We start from the raw sequence: 27,065 nt of genomic DNA on the forward strand, positions 1-27,065 counted from the left end.
TATACTTGATTATAGCACTGGGCAGAGTGGAGACAAACGACGCGGCCGGACACTTTTGCTTGTTTAACGGCGAATCAACGTTGTTTAACGTTGCATGAATGTAACAATGGCAATAATTGACGAAAACTAATCGCTTAATTAGTAGGCCTATCATATGGCGAAAAAACCCTGCGAATAAGGTAAGTAGGCTAGTATTAGAAGGTGGCAGATGGTTACAGAAATTTTGGGACTTTAAATTGCATTAAATTTTTTTTTAAATTCTTGAAATGTTCGGCAGGCGCGGCCCGCCCGCCCGGGACTCGGCGTCGGTGAACACCGCTATGAAGAAATCAAGGAACATTGTTTCCAGGAACATTGTATTCCTATTCTTAACCATTATTAAACTTTTCTCAATTTAGTACCCTAATTTTGCAGCTAATGTGTTTCAGGTTATACTTTTTCCCATTGATATGTTCCATCTTTGTAACAACTAATTTTGTTTGGTCAACTAATGCATTATCAAATCAATTATTCATTTGACCTTGTAACATGAATCAAAGTGAACTAATTCCAGTAAAGCTTGAAGTACTTGAAGATTGTGAACCACATGGAATCAGTAACCAAGAACAAGTGGTGAAATTGAAAATTCATGAGAGAAGTCACACTGGTGAAAAGCCATACAAGTGTGACGTGTGTAAGAAATCGTTTGCACGCGTCAGTAACCTGAAATGTCACATGCGAATTCACACTGGTGAAAAGCCATATAAATGTGACGTGTGTAAGAAATCGTTTGCACGAGTCAGTGACCTGAAATGTCATATGCGAAATCATACTGGTGAAAAACCATATAAATGTGACGTGTGTGAGAAATCGTTTGCACGAGTCAGTCACCTAAAGGATCATATGCAAATTCACACTGGTGAAAAGCCATATAAATGTGACGTGTGTAAGCAATCGTTTGCACGGGACAGTCACCTGAAATGTCATATGCGAATTCACACTGGTGAAAAGCCATATAAATGTGACATGTGTGAGAAATCGTTTGCACAAGTCGGTAACCTGAAAGATCATATGCAAATTCACACTGGTGAAAAGCCATATAAATGTGACATGTGTAAGAAATCGTTTGCACGGGGCAGTCAACTGAAATGTCATATGCGAATTCATACTGGTGAAAAGCCATATAAATGTGATGTGTGTGAGAAATCGTTTGCACGAGTCTGTGACCTGAAATGTCATATGCGAAATCATACTGGTGAAAAGCCATATAAATGTGACATGTGTGAGAAATCGTTTGCACAGGTCAGTCCCCTGAAACGTCATATGCGAATTCACACTGGTGAAAAGCCATATAAATGTGACGTGTGTGAGAAATCGTTTGCACGAGTCAGTCACCTGAAGGATCATGTGCAAATTCACACTGGTGAAAAGCCATATAAATGTGACGCGTGTAAGCAATCGTTTGCACGGGGCAGTCACCTGAAATGTCATATGCGAATTCACACTGGTGAAAGGCCATATAAATGTGACATGTGTGAGAAATCGTTTACACAAGTCGGTAACCTGAAAAATCATATGCAAATTCACACTGGTGAAAAGCCATATAAATGTGACATGTGTAAGCAATCGTTTGCACGGGGCAGTCAACTGAAATGTCATATACGAATTCATACTGGTGAAAGGCCATATAAATGTAACATGTCTGAGAAATCGTATGCAGGGCTCTGTAACTTGACATAGGCGAACTCACACTGGTGAAAAGCCATATATATTTAAATATGATCATGGCCTATGAAAAAAATGTATATATACTGCGTTGTTAGTATGCTTATACTGTAGATTGTGATTTTGTGATGTTTTTATGTTTCTTTTGTACAGTATTGCCAATCGTTGTATAACTTTACGTGATTTGTTTCCTGTGTTTTTGGCAGTAACACAATCATGCGTGACATATGCCATCATTGATGTTTGAAACCACCTCATCGCAGGAAAAAATCGTTTTGCACGTTTAGTGACAGAAGAAAAAAGAATAAAGGCAGGAGGTGCGAGTCGAACCCAAGCAATCAAGATGACTATATTTCTTGCCCAAACTCTAATCCACTAGGCTACGCTGGTGACGGCAATTCGTTCACTCAATGTAGTTTGTATCAAAAAAATTTCGAGAAGAACGTTGACAATATCACATGCTGAATCACATGACTTCATTGAGCTGATTTGCGAGGAATCGTACATTATGTCATGCATGATTGCATTATTGTTTTTGGAAAGTGAAATACGTTAAAGTGCCTACCGATTATTTGCACAGGACGGTCACCTGAAAGATCATATGCGAATTCATTCTGGTAAAAAGCCTTGTAAATATGATTTGTGTGAGAAATAGTTTGCAAACTGTTCACAGTTTGTTGCCTTAATTTTTGCATCTATTGTGTTTCAGATTATACGTTGTTTACCCTGTAATATAAATATGCTAAATTTGTAACAACTGATTTTGTTCGGTCAACTAATGCATTTCCAATTCAAATCAATTATTCACTTCATCTTTTACCATGAATCAAAGTGCGGCATACCCAGTAAAGCTTGAAGTACTTGAAGATTGTGATGGAATCAATAACCAAGAGCAAGTGGTGAAATTGAAAATTCGAGAGAAGTCATACTGGTGAAAAGCCATACAAGTGTGTTTTATGTGAAAAATCATTTCTACAACGTAGTAATTTAAATCGGCATAAGATGATTCACACTGGTGAAAAGCCATATAAATGTGACTTGTGTGATAAATCGTTTGCGGAGGTCAGTAACCTGAAATGTCATATGCGAATTCACACTGGTGAAAGGCCATATAAATGTGACTTGTGTAACAAATCGTTTTCTCAATTCGGTACCCTCAAAGGGCATATGCGAATTCACAGTGGTGAAAAGCCTTATAAATGTGGCATGTGTAAGAAATCGTTTTCACAGGTCAGTCACCTGAAAGGTCATATGCGAATTCACACTGGTGAAAAGCCTTATAAATGTGACATGTGTAAGAAATTGTTTTCACAGATCAGTCACCTGAAAGGTCATATGCGAATTCACACTGGTGAAAAGCCATATAAATGTGATGTGTGTGAGAAATCGTTTTCATTGGTCGGTGGCCTGAAAGGTCATATGCGAATTCACACTGGTGAAAGGCCTTATAAATGTGGCATGTGTAAGAAATCGTTTTCCCAGGTCAGTCACCTGAAAGGTCATATGCGAATTCACCCTGGTGAAAAGCCATGTAATGATGACACCATGACCATTGGAGTGACCGATCTATTTTCAGAAGGAACACTTGTCAGAAGGCCCCCTACCTAGACCTTCTGGCTAGTGGACCATCTGTTTATTGTAGACCATCCAACTTATGTACCTTCTGAGAACTGTCCATAAACCACCCCTTCCGGCAGGGGTTTACATTCACTTTTGCCTCAATATTTAGTACCAGTCCACTTTTTGATATATAACATCGGTTTTATATTTTTCGTTTTGTGAACAGTTTACCATAGCTACTGCTGAATGTGGAGTTTTAAGCGTATTTGAAACTTGTCTACATACGCGCCGACTCCCGGGGGGTGGCGGGGGCGGCGCCTCCCGTAAATTTATAGTTGAGGGGCAACAAAAATGGTTAATTACAAGTGGTGTTTCAAAGATAAAACACTTTGCGAAAGAGATTTAGGTAATGTAAACGGACTGAAATAATACCGAAAGCAAATTGCGGTAAGCACGTCTCTCTTGCCAGCAAAACAGCAGCTGATCGCATGGCTTTTTCATACGGTATGGAAATTTCAAAGTAGATGGTAAAGTATGGTAACTTACGCTGCTGGAATAGTCACGTAACTATTCACTGCAATATTCAGTAAACCAGCTGAATTAGACGCGCTATTTTCAACGAGGTCTTCCCGCTGTGAGAGAATTATGATTCAACAGAACGCATTGTTTTCTTTGCAATGTGTGAGAATTAAATCGAAAACGTTGAAAGAAAAGGTGTTCAATGGTCTTGGTCGCAGATATTGCCTGCATTAACAATGTCTCTTACTGCTATTATCACCTAGCTAACTCATCTGACATCATTGTTTTATGTGGCTGCTAAGGTTTAACATCGACTTTAACAATGGAGTATTACATAATAAGAACGATTACAACCTACACACATAAATTAAAAAAATGGTGTCTTGAAACAGCTCTTTCTGCTGTTTTGTCTCGTAAGCTTTGCATATTTCTCAACAAATGCATAAAGTTAGAATTGACAAACATCATTAAATTTGAAAATTAAGTTTGAATCACTGCAAATAAACGTATTCAAAACTTTTACTTAGGCCGACGCCATTTCACACTCCGTAGGCCGACGCCATTTCACGAAAACCAGCCAGAAAACCGATGCTTACACCAGCGATGAAGAAGAAGGGCCTCCTGTTTGCATTTCAGCACAAAGAGTGGACTTCTGCTGAAAAGTCTAAAAATTAATTTTCGGGCAAATCAAGTGTCCAACAGTTTGGTGCTAGAAAAATAAATGTCCGTCGACTGTCAGGAACACAATTTGATGAAAAGTATACCCGGCAAACGATGAAGAAGGTGTGATGATATGGTGAGCCATTTCGACCAAAGGTTAGGGATGGGCAAAATAGAATAATTAGCTATTCTAGAATATTCTAGAATACTGAAACCGAATATAGAATACAGATATCTATTCTAGAATAATTGACAGTTTTTACCATGACACATTTTAATGATTTTTATGACTTTACAAAAACAATGAACATCACAAAAATGCTTATCGCAGTGTAACAAATTTAGGCTTTCTAAATTTTCACCAGTCAAACGAGATCTCAACTTAGTGGCAGTTAAACCTGCACTTGAAAAACATCTCTGAAGAAGCAGATGTAGCAGGTACCGTACACAAAAATATTTTGAAACTAACTGACCTAAACAAGAAAATTGGTTTTTGTTTGCTTTCCACCAAACAAGGGCATTTTGAAGAGATATAGTCGATGCTTTCAACAACGTGAGATAGGTATCTATTTCTAAAGGTGGTGAAACCAAATTTGCTGATTCATCTTTACTACTGCATGTAGCATCTTCAATCCCACCGCTCAACAAGTCGTCCATGTCACTGTACTGGCATACCAGTAGTAAAAGCTAAGACAAAGTCAGCTACCCGTACGTACTTCTGCGGGGAGGGTCGCTAATCCTCACACCCTGTGGTCGGCGTTGCCCTACATATGTTTTTTTTTTTTTTTTCGCGCAACATTTTTTTACGCCCTACATATGAGAGTGGGAGCTTCCGATGTTGGGTTGCTCAGCGAAGGCAAGTCGACCCTTGTGTTCTACCACAAACAACTTATGTTTGTGGTGCCGAAACAGAGCAAAATCCTGAAAGCGGATTAAGCTGTTTCGTGCCACATAACACCCCACCACCACCAGTGTCTCAGGGCTGGGTTTTCCCGAGACACGCAAAGGTAGAGTGCCCTGCATAGTTCTGAGCGTTACGCAGGGTTACCAGATGTAAATTTGGCAAGAAGCCAACTGCACGTTTAAAAAGGGCCAAAAAAGAGCCAACTTCTAAAACAAGGTGCCAAAAATAGGGCCAGCTCAATTTTCAAGTACTAAGAAGCAATTTCACTAAATTAACAACACATTCTTAGCAATACAGACATTTCAGCACTGAAACATAACATATACAGACCATGCAGCATGTTAGATCATGCTTCTGGAGAGACACAACAATAACAAATAAACAATTTAAAAAAAGGCATGCAGAAAATGTGACCCCAATAAATTCCCCCTAGCAAGTTATCCAACAGTCAAATAAACATTTCCACATTCAATTCACTATCATCCTCCAATTCGAAGTTTCTCCAATTACCACAGGCCTACTATTGTATTTCCTACCGGTACCGCTCTCATATCCTGCTTTCTACTTCTTTGGCATCCTAGTCTTCCTGGATCAAGTCCAAAAGCACAATTGAAATAAAATAGTACACCTGTACTGGTATTACACTGCCACAGTATCCTTACTAGTGTTCTGTTACCACCTTCTCCAGAAGACAAGGCAAAAAGAATCACTTGCAAAAAACATTCCACAATCCCTCACATTTTGAAAACGGCCAAACAAGGCCCAAAAAAGCTAAAGGGCTAAATTAAAACTTAAGAAACCAACTGGTTTTCAAAAAGGGCCAATAAGCCAACCAAAATTGGAGAGCTAACCCTTCAACTCACTAAAAAAAGGTCATGCTGATGTCGAGCCGGGTGTGAAAAGAAAACAGGGTGAAAAATCAGAAAGTCAAGAGTTGCCAAAAAGCACGTTTTGATTGCCATATTGCTGAAGCTTACATTAAAATCTAGAAAATAATTCTCAGCCTGCTTATAAAGAGCCAACCCAAAATTTGGGGGCCAAACAGCCAGATTTCTGAAAGTTTGCCCCAAATAGGCCAACCTGGCAACCCTGGCGTTAGGGGGTCCCCAGTGGGGGGAGGTTGCCTTACATGCGAGAATGGGAGCTCGCGATGTTGAGTTGCTGAGCGAAGGCTAGTCGACCCTTCTATTCTACCAGAAACAAGTTAGGTTTGTGGTACCGAAATAGAGAAAAATCCTGAAAGCGGATTAAGCTGTTTCGTGCCACACTTCCGCAAGATTGTGAGGACTACAAAGCGCTTGACAAGAAAGATCTCTTTAATGCGAACAATGAAACTCGTGCGTTTTTCCTACGCCGCATCGCACTAAATCGATAAACAATTGTACTTTCGCTGTAGCGAATTCGTTGCGATCAAACGGACTTGAACGAAGTCGATCGTTAAAGCGGTTTCAATTATCCGATTTCATATGCATTTTGAAACCGGTTTGGCTCTACAACCGGTTATTCTATATTCGGTATTCTATTTTGCCCATCCCTACCAAAGGTACAGCGGAACTCTTTTTTCTAAAACCAGGAACTACGATGAACTGCCAAAAATACTTAAACTTAATGAAGGAAAGCTACAACTGCACAGTAATGCACATGTCGGTGCATGAGTGCACGATTTTTGTGCAAGATGGAGCCCTATGCAATCGTTTAAAGATGGTTTGTTTGTTTTTTAAAATATGTGAAATTATCTGGATTATACTTTTTTGCACATTCTGTGTGATTTCATAAAGATAAAATGCAACCTGTGACGTTTTTAAATATGAGAATTTCTACTGTTAATCATTATGTGTTTCCATAGGCGTCGATTTTTTCTTAGAACAGAGGAATTCTGGGTGGGCAAGAGTTTTCAAACAGGTTTCATTGAATGTGTGTTTGCAAATTCGCAATGGTTCAGTCTTCGAAATTAGCATATTTTTACTTCGGCAAAAACGTTGCCGAGGCCAAATGGCAAAATTTGAAATTGCCTCGGCAATTACTGTGAATATTTATTAGGAAAAGATTGTACTAAAACATGTAAAACGAAAAGCGAAAAATATACTAGAGTAGTCTATTACGAACGCATTGTTTGATTTATTGTGGTGTAATAATACCAAAAGTAGTGATAAAACGAGCAACGCGATACGCACGCTGTTACGGTAATTCACTTTAAAAAACTCACCGGGAGGGGAAAGTAAGTTAATTTTGGGTTGATTCAACGTTCGAGTCAGCACAAATCGATTTAATTTTTCCGGCGGGTTATATTGCGTAACAACAATGCCCAATACGAAATTTACGTTTGTTTTACATTAATTCGACATCTAGCGATGTTGAGTTATCATAAAATAACGTGAATTACTCAACCAGGTACAGGTAACATATTAATAGCTCCCTGCGAGAAGATCGCCTCGATTTACGTAAGCTTATAAGCCAACATAATTTCGGCACAATTGGGACACTGCGAGCAACACAAAGTCTGTTTGATGAACTAGTCAGAATCGGTATCATCAGATGCTGTATCAGCTGGACGAGATAACGGAAAGCGAGGCGCAACAAGGAGTAGATGCTTACAATAATTTGACGTCTACTGGAGTTAAATCAATGCAAATAGCAGGCCTTGAAACAACTTTTTTTTCCGGCGGCCAAACGTGTCCGACTGAAGCAAGCTGTTCGGCGACCAATCACAAGCACATGGCGGCCATCGGAACTTCGACACACATTTTTACTTCGGCAGAAGCGAAAAATATACTAGAGTAGTCTATCACGACCGCACTGTTTGATTTGTTGTGATGTAATAATGCCAAAAGTAGCGATAAAGCGAGCTACAAGATACGCACGTGGCACGCTGTTGCAGGAATTCACGTTAAATAACTCACGGGGAAAAGTAGGCTAAGTTAATTTTGGGTTGATTCAACGTTCGAGTCAGCACAAATCGATTTAATTTTTCCGCTCGGTTATATTGCGTAACAACAATGCCCAATAAGAAAGTTACGTTTGTTTTACATTAATTCGACATCTAGCAACGTTGAATTATCATAAAATAACGTCAATTGCTCAACCAGATACAGGTAACAAATTAATAGCTCCCTGCGAGAAGATTGCCTCGATTTACGTATACACTAACATAATTTCGGCACAATTGGGATACTGCGAACAACACAAAGTCTGTTTGATAAAGAACTAGCTGTCAGAATCGGAATCATCAGATGCTGTATCGGAGCACGAGGTTGTCGCGTCATCACTGGAATCAGACACATCAAGAGGCTTATCGCTTGGCTGTAAATCTATACCGTCTTTGCCGTTCGTAATGAAGCGTCCACGTTTTGCGGCTTTCGGGCTTTGATACCACTCCACAGGCCTCTTTTTTTTTCATAAAGATCCATCAGGGTGTTGACTAGGGAATAAATCTATGCTGTGCCATAACGACTGGGAGGAATGTTTAACCCTAACATTACAAGCGCTCGTGTGGCCTCGGCATTTTCATTGCCGACGCTAATTTTGAAAACTGAATTTATCGCATTAATAAAGTGTATTGTGGTGTCACTTGCATCCAGCTTATCGTCAGACATCAGCTGCTTGATCACTCAATAATGTTAACAATTCAAGCATAATACAGGGTGTATTGTGATTTATCGAGTGCTTTAACTCTTTTCTAGTCCTTTGTGATTATAAGTGGCAAAGTACTACTACTTTATTTACAAGGCCGCTTGTGTAAAATTTTCTCGGAACTTCATGGCGGATAAATGCGGCCGACGGAAGGGCGAGACCCGGCGGACAAAATGTCGGTTTTTGTAGGTTAATCGCGGCGATGGCCGCCTTCAGTTTCGAGGCCTGAATTATAGGGTGATATTAGTATAAAAGATTCTCCAAGCTGGGCATGTGTCTAAGCGCCGGCGAAGTAGGAAGTAACCCAAATAAACCATCCAGCAATAGTAAGATTGAATCAACATTCTAGTCTGGTGTAGTCTAAGAAAATTAGTTTTTTCTTGTAATCTTGTTGTCCTTACAATCACCTCGGCAATTGCCGACGCTAATTTCGAAAAGTGTGGTTAGTCTTTCTCACAAAGACTGCGTTTAGCGTCGCTGCAGCAATTAAGCTTTAATAGGTTGGATGTTTTCTTTCTTGCATCTTGCGATCTTATGAGCGCTGCTAAACTAAACAAACTTATTTTATGTTTTCCTTTGCGACCTAAAAAGCGCGTGACTCGTGACCTGTTATCTTTAAAGTGGCGCCTTCGGATTTGCCGCATTTGTAAAAGCGATTGTTTTTAGTACGTCTTTAGTTTGTATCGGTTATTTTATTGTCATGTTCATTATGATGTCATATTCACATTCCATTACGCTGACCGGGAACTGAAGTTTGATTGTGACGTAATGAAAGTGAGACCATTCGGAGAAAAGATCAAATTGCCGACGCAAATAATTGTAACGAACACTTCATAAGTGGCATGAAAACAGGGTGGGCGAAACATATTTTGCCCACCCTCGTTTCACGGCAGGGTGGGCGTCGCCCACCCTGCCCACCCTATTTCGACGCCTATGTGTGTTTCAGTATTTCTTGAATTCGTTGAATGATTCATGATGAATGATTCCGGCAGTTATTCGCCTGTGGCTCATCATTCCTTTTGTGTGTGTTTTAATTGTTTGTCAAATGCCTATAGTTTACACCTCATGTGATCTGTTTCCCACCGCAAAATTTACTTGTAATCATTCTTGTATCATTTTTTCAGTTTGTGCTTTTCCGTCCAGAGTGTCGTTACAGTTTAGTGCAAAATCAAAGTTATCTTACGATTTTTTATTTTATTTATATTGCAAATTTAATTCCTGATGAGGACACACATACAATCATACATGTCGAAAACGTTTGAGTTTATTTTAATTATGTTATATTTTTTGTGCGTGATAAAGTATGTTCATTGTTAAACCCGCTAAATTCGTCTGACAGTGAGATATATGACATTACATCTACTGTTAAAGCAAACAAATCTTTCAGCAAGCTTACTGAAAGTTTACAGAGCGTTTAGGAATCACTTGTGAAGTTGCATAGTATGCCTTCAAACAGTGAAATTTTATATGGAAAAAGAAAATTACATCACATTTATGGTAATCTTTCGCGCAAAGATATGCAATGTTCTTAATGTCAGTGATGTGGACCTTCAGCAAGACCAACCTGACACTAAAGATGAAGACAAAATGAAAATAAAATCTTTTGACAACATTATCTCAAAAATGAAAGAAAAAATTAACAACAGTTGACAGTACGAGAGCAGAAAAAATACAAGTCCTCACAATGGCACCGAGCAACTGGTCAAGAGAAAAGACTATGGATGAATTTTCTGTTACTGAAAGAATAGTCAGAGTTGCTCAAGCACTTGAAATTTCAAGTGGCTTATGTTCCTTGCCATTACCTCGAAAGGGAAAATCACTTCAAGAAAATAAAATCGACAAGTTTAAACGCTTTTACCAAAACAATGAAAATACCACAATAATGCCAGAAATGAAAGATCGTGTTAGCATCAAGAAAAATCAATATGAACAAAAAAAGTTGCTTTTGTGCACATTAAAAGAGCTCTACATCAAATATACTGTAGTTATTACTCTCTAAAACCTCTACAGCCTGTTTCACCCTGATATGGAGATCATCAGAAGATCCTTATTCAAATAAAATAAATAATTTTGCAGAGTAATAACTATATATATTTGATGTAATTCGCTCTGCATGGCTTTTTGCTTGGCATTGAGCACTTTTTGTTAATAGTATTAGTAATAATACTTTAATTGCACTTTTCAATACTTTAATTGCATCTTTAATTGCACTTTTAGTTGTTAGGTTTGGTTTTAAGTGCTAAAGTAGGTTTGGGTTTAAGTGCAAAAGTGCAATTAAAGATCACATCGCCTCTTGTGAAACGTGCACTGACAATCTCTCGATCAACCAATTTAAAATCATCTCTCGAGGCAGATCTGATTTTCAGACTAAGATCATGGACGCGTTAAGAATCAAACGTAACGATCCATCTCTCAACTGGCAGTTATTCGCCTGTGGCTCATCGTTCCTTTTGTGTGTGTTCTAATTGTTTTGTCCAATGCCTGTAGTCTACACCTCACGTGATCTGTTTCCCACCGCATAATTTACTCACAATCATTCTCATATCATTTGTTCAGTTTGTGCTTTGAGTCCAGAGTGTCGTTATAGTTACAGTGCATAGTCAAATTTATCTTACGATTTTTCATTTTATGTATTGCAGATTTAATTCCTGATGAGGACACATGTACGTGTCGAAAACGTTAGAGTTTGAGTTTATTTTATTTTAATTATGTTATATTTTGTGTGAAATAAAGTATGTTAAACCCGCTAAAGTTACTATGTTTTATTTCTCTATGGTTCAACAAAGCAAACTCTCTACCAAAGCTTTATCATATTACGGTGTACAAGCCTTAAAGCAGCCGGTGGCCATCGCGGCCATGGCCGCTAAGTAGTGCTTGAATGACCGCCGGTGCTACCTCCTCCATCGGCCAAGTTTGGCCGCCGGTTACTTATAGCCAATTATTTAATTTCGCAATAGAATGATCGTGGATTAAATGTCGAAAATATGTAGTATCAAAGAGTGACGCAGAATTAGGTCAGCACATCATAGTCACTACTGTTGTATTGAATATATCCAGCTGCGATCACCAGCGCTGTAAGTCTTGTTTGCAATTCCCGATGTTTATTTTAACGAAGTCTTAATCCGAAGTTCTAATTTACATCGCCTGGCAATATTGTCGTTTTTATATCGATTCAATGTTGTCGGACATTGAATCGTTGTTAAAAAGGAGAACTAGGTTAGTTGACATTCGAGGGGAAAACACGTGTCTTCATAGTTGAGAACGCTGTGGGTTAGTGACTTCACACCCTTAATGTTGACATCATAACGGAATAAATGGTCAGGTTTTATGAAAGGCGGTATGCAGTTAAAACAATTTAGGGTCGTTAGATGGTCCCGCAATACCGGATTACAATCCCGATAAAGCATTTAATGCGTGGTACAACGATTCTATTGCAGGACCTCGCCCAGACTTCAACAACGCTAAGTGATCATTTTAACATTGTTGCAAGTTTAATGCTATTTACTTGTGCTATCATTATTGTATTTTGGCCTCCAAGCACGCAGATTTGGCCGCCGAGAAGGAGCTCTAGGTAGGCCACGATGGCTGCTGGAAAAAAACACGAGTTTTAAGGCCTGGTATATTAGTTGGTGCATTATGGAAATGAAAAATCGTGCTTTCACTTTTGAAAATTTGTGAAATAATGTTTGTTAGGATTATATTTTTTTGTGTGTTCTTTGTGCTTTGTTCTGTGTGATGTACAGTATATGTTGTAAATCATCTCCACATCATTTTAAGTTGAGGTTTCATTCTTGTGAAAAAACTTGTGTCTGCGATGTGTGTAAAACTTTTTCTTAAGTTAATTATTTGAAGCGCCCTAAGCTAATTCAATTATGTTTTATATTAGTTTGTGTAACATGGAAATAAAAGACTGTGGTTTTGTTAAAAGTTTGCATAATATAGTTATTACTTTTCAAGATTTCACTTTTGTGCCCATTTTTTGTGCTTTTATGAATACACAATTCAATTTGCTGTATTTTTGGAGATAAGTATTCGACTATTTATACTGTTCGCCAATATTGAATTTTTCACAGTCTGTTACCTATGTTTTAATTTATAGGCTGTTTATCCTGCAATATTTTTGTTACTTTGTAAGTTAATTGATTTTGTTTGATCAACGATGGCTAATGCATCACTAATTCAAATCAATTATTTACTTCACCTTTAACATGAATCAAAGTGAGACAATTCCAGTAGAGCTTGAAGTACTTGAAGATTGTGAACCATATTGAATCAACAATCAAAAACAAGTCGTGACATTGAAAATTCATGAGAGAAGTGACACTGATGAAAAGCCATATAAATGTAACTTGTGTGAGAAATTGTTTGCACGGGTCGATCACCTGAAACGTCATATGCAAATTCACACTGGTGAAAAGCCATATAAATGTGACGTGTGTAAGAAATGGTTTGCACAGGTCGGTAGCCTGAAAGATCATATACGAATTCACACTGGCGAAAAGCCATATAAATGTGATTTGTGTGAGAAATCGTTTGTACGGGTCGGTCACTTGAAAGGTCCAATGCGAATTCACACTGGCAAAAAGCCATGTAAATGTGATGGGTAAGAAATCGTTTGCACTGGTCAGTCACTTGAAAGATCATATAGGAATTCACACTGGTGAAAACCATATAAATGTGATGTGTGTAAGAAATCGTTTGCACGGGTCGGTAGCCTGAAAGATCATATGCGAATTCACACTGTTGAAAAGCCATATAAATGTGTCGTATGTAAGAAGTCGTTTGCACAGGTCGGTAGCCTGAATGATCATATGCACATTCACACTGGTAAAAAGCAATATAAATGTGTCTTGTGTAAGAAATCGTTTGCACAGGTCGGTAGTCGGTAACCTGAAAAAGCAAGTGCTCATTCGTTCTGATGAAAAGCCATTTAGTTGTGACGCATACCAGAAATTGTTTTCACGGATCAGTAGCGTGAAAGTGCATGTGACAATTCATTTTATTGAAAAGCGATATAAATGTGATGTATATGAAATATATATGAAAAAGCGTTTTCCCACATTGCCTATTTGAAACGTCATAAGATAGTTTACTGGAATGTAAAGTCATGAAATGCAATTTATTTGTTATTTTGTGATTTCCACTGCACTCAGTGAATGAATATTAAAAGATGGTTTTGTTTGATCATGATTATTTTGTATGCAACGGTGCATCCTTTTTTCACTATGAAATTTCGACTGTTTATTAGTTAGTTTTGAATTTCATTTCATTTGAATATTTTTTTTTACTTTTTTTAATAACTCTTCAGTCTTCATCTTTAGTTCCATTATTCCACTGCACCAAAGCAGTAAGCAATCATATGTGACATATGACATCACTGATGTTTGAAACCACCTGATTGCAGGCAAAGATTCGTTTTGCACTCAGTTCAGTTACAGAAGAAAAAAAAAGACAGGAGGTGCGAATCCGACTTTGTGCACGTAGAAACAGTAAATTAACACGATTCAGTTACAGAAGAAAAAAGATTAAATACAGGAGGTGCGAATCGAACCCAAGCAATCGAAATGACTATATCTCTTGCCCAAACTTTAATCCACTAGGCTACGCTGGTGACGGCAATTCGTTCACTCGGTTTAGTTTGTATAAAAAACTTTTGATAACAACGCTGACAATATTACATGCCGAGTCACAATACTGCATTGAGCTGATTTGTGAGGAATCGTAGATGATGCCAAGCATAATTACGTTATTGTGTTGGATTGGAAAGTGAAATATGTTTAAATGCCTACTGATTATAGACGAATACTTATCTTCAAAAATATCCCAAATTAAATTTTATATCCAAAAAAGCACAAACAATGCTCACAAAAGTGAAGTCCTAATTATAATTTAATCTTAATTATTACTTTTCAAGTTTTCACTTTTGTGCGCATTGTTTGTGCTTTTTTCGATATAAAATTTAATTTGGGATATTTTTGAACATCAGTATTCCACTATTCGTACTGTTCACCAATGTTAAATTTTTCACAGTTTGTTACCTATGTTTCAGGTTATAGGCTGTTTAGTGTATATCCTGCAATAACTTTCACACTTTCTAAGTTAACTGATTTTGTTTGGTCAACCATCGCTGATGCATCACTAATTCAAATCAATTATTTACTTCACCTTTTAACATGGATCAAAATAAAGTAGTTCCAGTAAAGCTTGATGTACTTGAAGATTGTGAACCATATGGAATCAATAACCAAGAACAAGTGATGAAATTAAAAATTTATGAGAGAAGTCACACTGGTGAAAAGCCCTACAAGTGTGATTTATGTGAAAAATCTTTTCCACAACGTAGTAATTTAAATCGGCATAAAATGATTCACACAGGTGAAAACTGAAAAGCCATATAAATGTGACATGTGTGATAAATCGTTTGTGCAGGTCAGTAACCTGTAACGTCATATGCGAATTCATTATTCGTACTGTTTGCCAATATTGAATTTTTCACAGTTTGTTAGCTATGCTTCAGGTTATAGGCAGTTTACCCCAGGGTTGTTGGTATTTTACCCGACCCAAAAAAACCCGGGTGGGTTTTTTTAATAAAACCCACTTAAAAAAACCCAAAAAAACCCATAAAAACACCCAGAGCATCATATTTGTCCAGTTTTCATTGGAAAATTAAAAAAATTCACAAAAACACTATAAGGCACTTACAACAAACTTTAAATTAGGACTTAAGGATGTGATTGTGAAGTAATTTCCAAGAATAAACTGAAAACGCAGTGGATATTGCACAGTACACAAAAATCAAGTAATGTCACTTTGTGTATACGTACTAGTACTACACTAAAACTCATTTATGCAAGAAGGCCTTATAGTTAAATTGGTGAAAGTACTACTCTACTGTAGTCTGTATATATGATGTGAAATGCAATTTAGGAGGCTATTTACCAATTACAGATTCCGAATTCTAACGCATGGCTGTTTCAGAGCATTTGCCTAATTGGCCACGCAATCGCTCAATTGCTCATCCATTACTATATATAATATATATATAAATGATAAAAAATATTTAAACATGATGGCATAAATGCTCCTTGCCTTCAAATTTAAACAAATGATGCAATAATGTGATTTTTACCACAGTAGCATCAACTTGGTATAGAAATCAGTGGATGATGCAACATTCAAGCAACAACAGCCCTAGTGCATTATTTTATTGAGTTATGCAAGCATGTATTATACTGTGAGTGAAAGGCACTTCACTCGTAAAAAGTAGTTTTGAGGTGAAATAAGCACGAATCTACCTTTTCTTGCATCTTTTTTAAAAAAACCCAAAAAAACCCGGGTTTTTTTAAAAAAACCCAGGCGGGTTGGGCTTTTTTAAAAAAACCCGGGTTTTTCTCAACCCTGGTTTACCCTGCAATATTTTTCATACTTTGTAAGTTAACTGATTTTGTTTGATCAACCATTGCTAATGCATCACTAATTCAAATCAATTGTTTACTTCACCTTTTAACCTGAATCAAAGTGAAACAATTCCAGTAAAGCTTGAAGTACTTGAAGATTGTGAACCACATGGAATCAGTAACCAAGAACAAGTGGTGAAATTGAAAATTCATGAGAGAAGTCACACTGGTGAAAAGCCATACAAGTGTGATTTATGTGAGAAATCATTTGCACGGGTTGATAATCTGAAACGTCATATGCGAATTCACACTGGTGAAAAGCCATATAAATGTGATGTGTGTGAGAAATCGTTTGCACAGGTCGGTAACCTGAAAGGTCATATGCGAATTCACACTGGTGAAAAGCCGTATAAATGTGACATGTGTGAGAAATCGTTTGCACTGGTCGGTAGCCTGAAACGTCATATGCGAATTCACACTGGTGAAAAGCCATATATATGTGATGTGTCTGAGAAATCGTTTACACTGGTCAGTAACCTGAAAGATCATATGCGAATTCACACTGGTGAAAAGCCATATAAATGTGACGTGTGTAAGAAATCGTTTGCACGGGGCAGTCACCTGAAACGTCATATGCGAATTCACACTGGTGAAAAGCCATATAAATGTGATGTGTGTGAAAAATCGTTTGCACGGGTCTTTAACCTGAAAGATCATATGCGAATTCACACGTTTTTACTTCATAATAATTAATCTTTGATTGAAATTCAAGCTATATGCTATCAAAACTTTTATTATGAATCAACATAAATCAATTCCTGTGAAGCTGATAAAATAGAAGTATTGTGCAGTTTTTAGCCAGCAAAGATAGCTTGCTTTCATGCGCTCTGATTGGCTGAACGTTGCTAGGCGATGGATCGGTCTATTCCAATGACATTTGATGGAAATACTGCAGTGATAATGTGATGACATTAGAAAACAATAATCCAATATTGTCTTCTCCGGAATAATCATGACAACAATTAAGCAAAATACGATACTAGGGACTTCCCAATTGTTTACGAAGTGATAATGCGACACAAAATGCTGGAGTTGCTAAGTGAAGTACATAAGTTTTGTAACGCAAGTTGTAAAAACACAATCACCCACTTAAGGGGTTAAAGTAGCGGATGCCAACATCTAACTATAAAATATTATTTTCACATTTTTATTATTCGAGGAAGCCATTGATGAATCATTCTAGTTAAACGTCATGCAAGTGTGAAATGTGTAAAAGATATGTTTTTGTTATAACTCATTTGAGATGCTGTTAATTCACTTACCTGAAGAGAATGCATCAATGTGAATGATGAAACAGCTTAATTTACAAATGAAAGCCTTTGTAGCCAGTTGTACTGGTTTGATAAGCCACTGAACGATTATACTGCATTTCTTTTATATTGTGCTAGTTGGTGCGTCATGGAAATGAAAGATCGTGCTTTCGCATTTGCAAATTTGTGAAATAATGTTTGTTGGAATTATATTTTTGTGTGCGTTCTTTCATGCTTTCATGAATATAGAATGTTATGCTGTGTTGTTTTTGAATGTGTGTGTTCCTACTCTTAACCATTAATAAACTTTTCACAGTTTATTCCCTTAATTTTTGCAGCTAATGTGTTTCAGATTATACGTTGTTTACACTGTAATATATTTCCTATTTGTAACAACTGAATTTGTTCAGTCAACTAATGCATCTGTAATTAAACTCAATTACTCACTTCACCTTTTAACATGAATGAAAGTGAAGCAATTCCAGTAAAGCTTGAAGTACTTGAAGATTGTGAACCACATGGAATCAGTAACCAAGAACAAGTGGTGAAATTGAAAATTCATGAGAGAAGTCACACTGGTGAAAAGCCATACAAGTGTGATTTATGTGAAAAATCATTTCAACAACATAGTAGTTTAAATCAGCATAACATGATTCACACTGGTGAAAAACCATACAATTGTGACGTATGTAAGAAATCGTTTGCACGGGTCAGTAACCTGAAACGTCATATGCCAATTCACACTGGTGAAAAGCCATATAAATGTGACGTGTGTAAGAAATCGTTTGCACGAGTCAGTGACCTGAAATGTCATATGCGAAACCATACTGGTGAAAAGCCATATAAATGTGACGTGTGTGAGAAATCGTTTTCACAGGTCAGTAACCTGAAACGTCATATGCAAATTCACACAGGTGAAAAGCCATATAAATGTGACGTGTGTGAGAAATCGTTTGCACGGGTCGGTCACCTGAAGGATCATATGCAAATTCACACTGGTGAAAAGCCATATAAATGTGACGTGTGTAAGCAATCGTTTGCACTGGGCAGTCACCTGAAATGTCATATGCGAATTCACACTGGTGAAAGGCCATATAAATGTGACATGTGTGAGAAATCGTTTGCACAAGTCGGTAACCTAAAAGATCATATGCAAATTCACACTGGTGAAAAGCCATATAAATGTGACGTGTGTAAGAAATCGTTTGCACGGGGCAGTCAGCTGAAATGTCATATGCGAATTCACACTGGTGATAGGCCATATAAATGTGACGTGTCTGAGAAATCGTATGCAGGGCTGTTTAACTTGACATATGCGAATTCACACTGGTGAAAAGCCATATAAATATGATCTTGGTCTATAGAAAAAATGTATCTGACGTTGTTAGTATGATTATACTGTAGATTGTGATTTTGTGATGTTTTTATGTTCCTTTTGTATTGCCAATCGTTGCATAACTTTATGTGATTTGTTTCATGTGTTTTTGGCAGTAAAAGCAGTAACGCAATCAGCGGGACACATGACATCATTGATGTTTAAAATCACCTCATCGCAGGAAAAGAATTGTTTTGCACTCAGTTCAGTAACAGAAGAAAAAAGAATAAAGGCAGGAGATGCGACTCGAACCCAAGCAATCGAAACGACTATATTTCTTGCCCAAACTCTAATCCACTAGGCTACGCTGGTGACGGCAATTCGTTCACTCAATGTAGTTTGTATCAAAAAAGTTTCGAGAAGAACGCTGACAATATCACATGCTAAGTCACATGACTACATTGAGTTGATTTGCGAGGAATCGTACTCTATGTCACACATGAAATCTTGCATTACTGTTTGTGGAAAGTGAAATACGTTAAAGTGCCTACCGATTATTACTTTTCAAGATTTTACTTTTGTGCGTATTGTTTATGCTTTTATGAATATACAATTTAACTTGCGATATTTTTGTATGTTCCGTATGTTTCAGGTTATAGGCTGTTTATCCTGCAATGTATTTCTTACTTTGTAAGTTAACTGATTTTGTTTGATCAACCATCGCTAATGCATCACTAATTCAAATCAATTATTCACTTCAGTTTTTAACATGAATCAAAGTGAAGTAATTCCAATTCAGCTTGAAATACTTGAAGATTGTGAACCATATGGAATCAGCAACCAAGACCCTCAAGCCACTGTTTTAAGTTGTCGTTGTTTGAGGCAAGAAGATGAAGCGTTTGTATTATATTTGAATTTTCGTCATCGTGACCACGCAATGCCAGCCCATGTCGAGCAAGAAAAATTATCACTTTAAAAATCCACTCAATGAGAGAGCAATTCCGTTTCATGTTTCTCAAAGTCGAATGAGATACAATTTTTGATGTTTCTGTGGCTTCTGCTTCTACCAGTCTACCTGTGTGCGGTACTAATATCATGCTTTTTAATGCATCTTTCCCTTGTTTCAATTTGCTGAAACCTTCGATCCAAACCTTCTGTTGTCCTGAAGACAAAACAGATTTTGTCCGTGGCGAGACTTATCTTTATCCACAACCCATTTGTACGATGTGCAATAAGCTATTCCTTTCACGGAGTTGAAGGTTATCCAAGGATGTTCCTTTACCCATGAACACTGGTGCTTTCGACCTTTAGACTGAACATTCAAACCACTCTCTCCCACTTCGTACGAAGTGGTAACTTTCACACTTTCCCGTCTTTCTTCACACACATCTTCACTTGGTTGATATTCACTACTGCCGCTACTTTGTTTAGAAAAAAATGAAAGCATTGATGTTTGTTTGCATCTATCTGCCATTGTATGTCGCCAAGTTTTATAATGTAGGCTACTTCGAATTATATGCTGGTCACTTTAAGCTTTAGCTCTTAATACGCATAGATACTAAACTGAACGAACAGCAAACCACACCTCGTTATTGACACCAAGAAAATACAAAGCAGAAGAAATCAAGAAAAACATTTTTAATCATTGTTACTATGCTTCAACGGCACCATGCTGGCGTTTATCAGCTACCGTACTTCTGTTTTTATTGTTATCTTAGGAGCAGCGCTCTTGTTGCAACAAGTAGATCTTTTAATTGAGATCGATCTGCAGTGAATGTCAAACCAACGCAAATTTGAACTTAGAAACATTTAATTTTAGATTTTTTTTTAAATAATTTGCTGGGGGCCGCCACCCCGAGCTAAATTCGCAGCGTTGCACCGCCCCCCCGGAGTTGGTGCCTATGCTTGAAAGGTCATATGGTTGAAATAGTGGACGCCCACCTCTGATTGCAACATTATATTTTCATTTTTTGTTGATCAAGGAAGCCATTTCTTGCCATCATTTTGATAAATCGTTTGCTCAGGTCAGTAACATGAAGTGTCATATGCGAATTCACACTGGTGAAAAGCCATATGAATGTGACATGTGTGACAAATCGTTTTCTCAATTCGGTACCCTGAAAGGGCATATGCGAATTCACACTGGTGAAAAGCCTTGTAAATGTGGCATGTGTAAGAAATCGTTTTCACAGGACAGTCACCTGAAGGGTCATATAATTTAACAGCAACCGTTCAAGTAGCCTACTGTTGTTAAATGCAGTGCGTAATTTCATTTGTGCAGTTTCGTTCAGTTGAAGAACATTGCAAATTAATTATTTTACCAGACAGCGCAAAGGACTTGACAAAAAAACCTTTGCGATTCCAAAACAAACAATGAGTGTGAGCCGTGTTTTTCTACCATACCACAATTTTCGTAGGCCACGTTCCATACTCAAAACTACACAGCCGGTACGGAGCTAAAAATAACCCGCTTGAATCAAAAACTTCAACGTCGAAGTTCGCGTTGTGACGTCACAGAGATCGGTGATATGAAAGATTGCCGATTTGCAGTCCGATTGCTGCAGTTTGCAGAAAAATGCTTTGATCGTACATGCTCTCCCAGTCAGCAAAGCTGATCTTTTTTACATTGTTTCAACGTCTGCAGACGATAAATCAATGTAAAAAGGACCAGTTTTGCTGGCTGGAACATACAACATAGTGTTATGTAGCATACAACTAGTAAACTCTTTAAATCACAAGGTAGATTTAAACGATCTGTCTTAGCCTGATGCTGCGAGTTTGCTGTGGCAATCAGGCTAAGACAGATCGTTTAAATCTACCTTGTGAAGTAAGCAACGATCATGCTGCTAAAAGCGAAACTCAATCAATTGCAAACTCTTTAAAGTTTAACCAGAATTGTAAACAGTTGTAGGAAGCATCAGTTGTAATGTGCGTTGCCAGTGTAGCGGACGCGTCGGTTAGTGCGCGTGCTCATATGCTGCCGTCCGTGCTGACGGCGACATTCCTGGGCAGAACGAGATTGGGGCTGGCAAGGAATGACCAGGACACGATGGTCTTCACACTGTTTATTTCTTAACTGGCTTGACAGCTAACACTTGACTACAAGATTGAATTCTCCAAGACTCCGTTGTTTATTAACTCGACTTTCAAAGAACAGAAATCCAAAATATAGAGAAATAAGAACACCAAACTAAAAGAACTTCAACTTGCAGAAATCGAGTAACCAGCTTGGTTGCAAACAGAAATAATAGCGAACCTTCTTGAATCGTCTCGAATAGTATAGTAAAGTAAAGGTAAAGTCTAGTACAGTCTAGTAAAGTTGAATAGTAAAGGTCTAGTTGAATAGTAAAGATCATGGTTGCCGTTACTTAAGAAGCACTCTAGCTTAATTGGAAAGACGCAATCTACAGGCATTGCCAATTCTACATGCGATTATTTAACATTATATAACGGTGGATCCACTTATCGATGAAATACAGTGGTACTATGATTCAGGCACGGTACAAAGATTGATTACAGGATTGCATTCCGAACGTCTGCGGTATTTGTTGATTGGAAACGAAGGTGCTAGAATTCCATATGACGTCAGTATGTGACGTGCGTTACGTCAGAGCTCTCGGGCGCCACATACACACCCGCAAGAAGGCAAACGGGGTGAACCGTTTGGCTTCTGATGAAGGTGCGTGAAGCAAACCATGTGAGGCGGAAGAAACGTGCAAGTACGAGCCACAGTATATATATATAATTATATATATAACAAGGTGATGTCTAAATTGAAGCGATAACACTGTGTAAACTGAAAACAAGAACGGGGTCGGATCCCCTCCGCACGGCGCGAGCGCTAACAGTTCCTCTGATTCCAGGGAGCGGCTGGTCGGCTCTTGATTGGTTGAAGCAGAGATCTCGTGCGGTGGACATCCGGCCAGTGACAAGACTATTCTGTGCAACAAAAATGCGGTTAGTGAGGGCGATAACAATCATGAATTACAATTACACAGGTTACAACTACAACAAGGTTACAACTACAACAAGGTTACAACTACAACAAGGTTACAACTACAACGAGGTTACAATCTAAACGTGATAGATAGACTGAAAGCATGGTAGCTATGCGAAGCGATTGCGCGGAGAACCGGTCCAACAGGGCAGGAAGCAGTGGACAGATGAATGCGAGTAGCTGCGACGAAACAAGGCCAATGAGGCAGAAAGCGACGGGCAAGCTAGTCGCAAGCAACATGTCGGCTTATATCTATGACAGCTGGGCAACAAGAGCAGGACAATGCCTATAGAGCAGAAAGCGACGGGCAAGCTAGCCGCAAGCAACATGTCGGCTTACATCTATGATATCACCTTAACAAGCAAGTACCTAACAACAGTGACTACAAGGGTGAACAACGAGGCGCTACGTGAACAAAACAACGGTGAACAGACAAGGATTATAACAAGTAACATATACAGGAAATGTGCTGCGTCGCACGCTTAGATGGGAGAAGCGCATCTCCTAAAGACAACTACAGAGCAGGGAACTACTAAACGAGAGAGTGATTAACTGAGGAAATGTATGCAGTTTCAAGTCTTACCCAGGACTAAGAGGTGGTTAAGAGCTACTGTAATGATTCGATAACTGTATGCAAGAGCGGCACCTAACTGATGAAAGATGGGATGAATGGATGCAGTTTTACGTCATGCCCATGACGGCGAACTAAACAGTGAACGTGTAACAAAGCCTAAGATACCTACAGGCACCACAGTCCAGACGGGGGCGAAACACATTGTCATCGCTGCTGTCAAGACGCCCCGATCGCGAGCCACGAGTGGGGCAACGACCAAGGACGACAACGGCGAGAGAGATTAAAAAGCTTACGGCTACTACGATAATGTAAAAAGCATATTCAATCATCATTAATTAGTGTCACTTAACTTGAGTTCCACGGCATCGTCGTTGAAGGAGCGTCCGATGAAAGGCAGGCTTGTTGTAATCCGTGATGTACTCCAGAATAATCCAGTGCAACCAATGATCAATTCACAGTCAGTCAGTTCACAGTTAAATTAATTCACAGTTTAACAAAAATCACGTCGGAAAGATCACGTCGGGAAGATCACGTCGGGAAGATCACGTCGGGGTCACCATAAATATGTAGCGGACGCGTCGGTTAGTGCGCGCGCTCATATGCTGCCGTCCGTGCTGACGGCGACATTCCTGGGCAGAACGAGATTGGGGCTGGCAAGGAATGACCAGGACACGATGGTCTTCACACTGTTTATTTCTTAACTGGCTTGACAGCTAACACTTGACTACAAGATTGAATTCTCCAAGACTCCGTTGTTTATTAACTCGACTTTCAAAGAACAGAAATCCAAAATATAGAGAAATAAGAACACCAAACTAAAAGAACTTCAACTTGCAGAAATCGAGTAACCAGCTTGGTTGCAAACAGAAATAATAGCGAACCTTCTTGAATCGTCTCGAATAGTATAGTAAAGTAAAGGTAAAGTCTAGTACAGTCTAGTAAAGTTGAATAGTAAAGGTCTAGTTGAATAGTAAAGATCATGGTTGCCGTTACTTAAGAAGCACTCTAGCTTAATTGGAAAGACGCAATCTACAGGCATTGCCAATTCTACATGCGATTATTTAACATTATATAACGGTGGATCCACTTATCGATGAAATACAGTGGTACTATGATTCAGGCACGGTACAAAGATTGATTACAGGATTGCATTCCGAACGTCTGCGGTATTTGTTGATTGGAAACGAAGGTGCTAGAATTCCATATGACGTCAGTATGTGACGTGCGTTACGTCAGAGCTCTCGGGCGCCACACCAGCCTAGTCAGCACAGACATCTTCTCAACAATTACGCCCATTCACAATAAACCTTTTTTAGTAAATTGGTTAAACAAATCAATCGTATAATCGTGTCAAAACGTCTGGCAAATAGGTGATTCGATTAACCGATTTTGTCTGTACTTCCAATTTTCATTTTTTAAAAAGAGTCTTTCTTGCATTGAAAAAAAGCTAAAGGTTTACTTTGGTGGTCAAGGTGTTTTTTTCAAGATGAAGCTGCGAACGAGTTGGTCTCAAACCGTCGTTTCTCAGATTTTAGAAACATATGATGCATTGTGATATAATTTGGTCATTTACTATGGCATCTATAAAGCCAAATTTCAGATAATTTTTGTAATACTTTCTCTTTTTCGCCACTCTTTTTATGTCAATAGAACTGATTAATTAAAAATAAACCTAATTAAATCAATGCTAAAATTAATGAAATAGTTTACGCATGGTACTTTTGTAGTTGGGAATACTGTTGTACTTATATAGTTGTTATAGTTATATAGTTGTTGTACTTTAGCTCTGTCACTTGTTGGTCAATGGTCAGTTGTTGCCATTAGTATTACAACTAAAGCTCGAGGCTGCTGTGTCAGAAAGCCGTTGTGTTACGAGAGTTAAGGTGTCGCGCAAACATTTAGCAACGTCTAAAACATTACAAAGAATGCGAGATGTGACAACAACATGCTCTACGAACACTGTGCCACTGTAACACAAAATTTCAACTTCAACAATCCACTATCCAGCGTAGTTGTGAAGACATGTTTAGTCATAATTCATGCAGAGTTTTTCAATTTCTTGCGCCCCCCTTGTGAGTCTCACACGCCCCCCAAGGGGAGCGTGCCCCGCAGTTTAAGAACCACTGTTCCAGATCATTTAATACGCGGAAAATTCGTCTTGTTTTTGTTCAGTTATGTTCGTCTAGTACTGCTTTATAATCATGCAAAAATTGCAAACCTGCGACTTGTGGTTTCGCGTCACGGTAATTATCGCTATTACTCGCGCATTCACGCACTTTTGATTAATGCCCGTCGTGCGTGGGCTTAATGCGCGGGCCGTGATAAAACTAGTGAATTACGTTTTTAAACAACAGCGAATAAATCTGCCACTTATTGCCACACGTGTTTTAACTCTAGATTTGACAATTCATACTCTAGTTTTGCACAAAAAATACGTTTCTTTAACACAGAAGTTTAATCACGTTACCTCATTGTTGATTGGATTATCTCGTTGTAGGTACAAACAGTAAACAACAATACAGCAATAATAGTAAGAATTCCCAGCAACATGGATCTGCAAAGAGACTATGAGTCTTCGAGTCAAGCAGATACCCTTATTTCTAATAAAAATCTTTATTTGCGATAGCAGTTAATTAACTAAACAGTACGGTACTGTTTTTTTTTTCACTGAGACTTTTCGGTCATTTGTCCGAAATGACTTGAAAAAATTCGGTCATTTTTTATTTATTTTGGTCATTTTTTCTGATGAAAATATTTCCTTTCAAGTTGCTGATACAAACAAAAATTTGTACTTCCTGACTAGCTACAACATGAAGTTTCGCTGAGAAACGTTGTTATGTTATATTTGAGAAAAGTTAGAACAGACAAACGTTTCTTCAACGTTCATCAGCGAAACTCAACCTTGCAACACTCGACTGCAGACATCTTTTATTGCACAACGGAAAGGAATAAAAACAAGGAAGAATGACCAAATAAAAAAAACACGTTACGCTCTAATGGTTCGCAATTACAAAGTGATTTAACTTAACAATTTCACCGCTCACGTTGTAGCGTGCTCGCTTCGCGTTGCTGTGCGAGTGCGCGTATGCCGCGTCATAATTGAATGTTTGGTATGATGCAGCATTTAACCTCAAACGCATAAGTTTGTCTGCAGTTGAACAATGCAAGCGATTTCTTGTTGGAGTTCGCAACCGAGAAAGCAAACTGAATCCACGTTCTGCGGTTGCGTTCTCTTCATTAAAAGTCAGCAAAGCATTAGCAATGCTGCCAAACTTGGTCAATCTATGTCATGCTTCGCAGCTATTGTTAAAACTTTCCGCCAATTGTCACCTGGTTTGCAATTACGCATTACTTCAAATTAAAAATTTTTAATGGAGTGGAGTACGACGTTGCAAAAACCATCACACAAAATCACTACCGTATCTATCGATGTGGAGTCAAACATTTCACAGAGGTTATCACCAGCTCAAAATGCTGGGATATCTTCCCGACTGA

The 27,065-nt window shown here is 38.3% G+C and overlaps 1 protein-coding gene and 1 pseudogene across 1 annotated transcript in view; both read left to right on the plus strand.

Annotated features, from left to right (window-relative positions):
* LOC145783462 (uncharacterized) overlaps positions 1-19,651 on the plus strand; it is a 50,101-nt gene extending 30,450 nt beyond the window's left edge. The window contains 5 exon segments of the mRNA XM_082595348.1: positions 661-1,678; positions 2,660-3,202; positions 11,634-11,646; positions 16,596-17,105; positions 18,255-19,651. Of these exon segments, the coding sequence (XP_082451474.1) occupies positions 661-1,678; positions 2,660-3,202; positions 11,634-11,646; positions 16,596-17,105; positions 18,255-19,017 (2,847 nt within the window). The 3' untranslated portion in view covers positions 19,018-19,651.
* Positions 13,249-15,026, plus strand: LOC145783547 (uncharacterized; annotated as a pseudogene).
* Positions 19,652-27,065: the final 7,414 nt, after the last annotated feature.

Source organism: Aplidium turbinatum, chromosome 14 (assembly GCF_918807975.1).
Source record: "Aplidium turbinatum chromosome 14, kaAplTurb1.1, whole genome shotgun sequence".
In the NCBI taxonomy this organism is placed as follows: domain Eukaryota; kingdom Metazoa; phylum Chordata; class Ascidiacea; order Aplousobranchia; family Polyclinidae; genus Aplidium; species Aplidium turbinatum.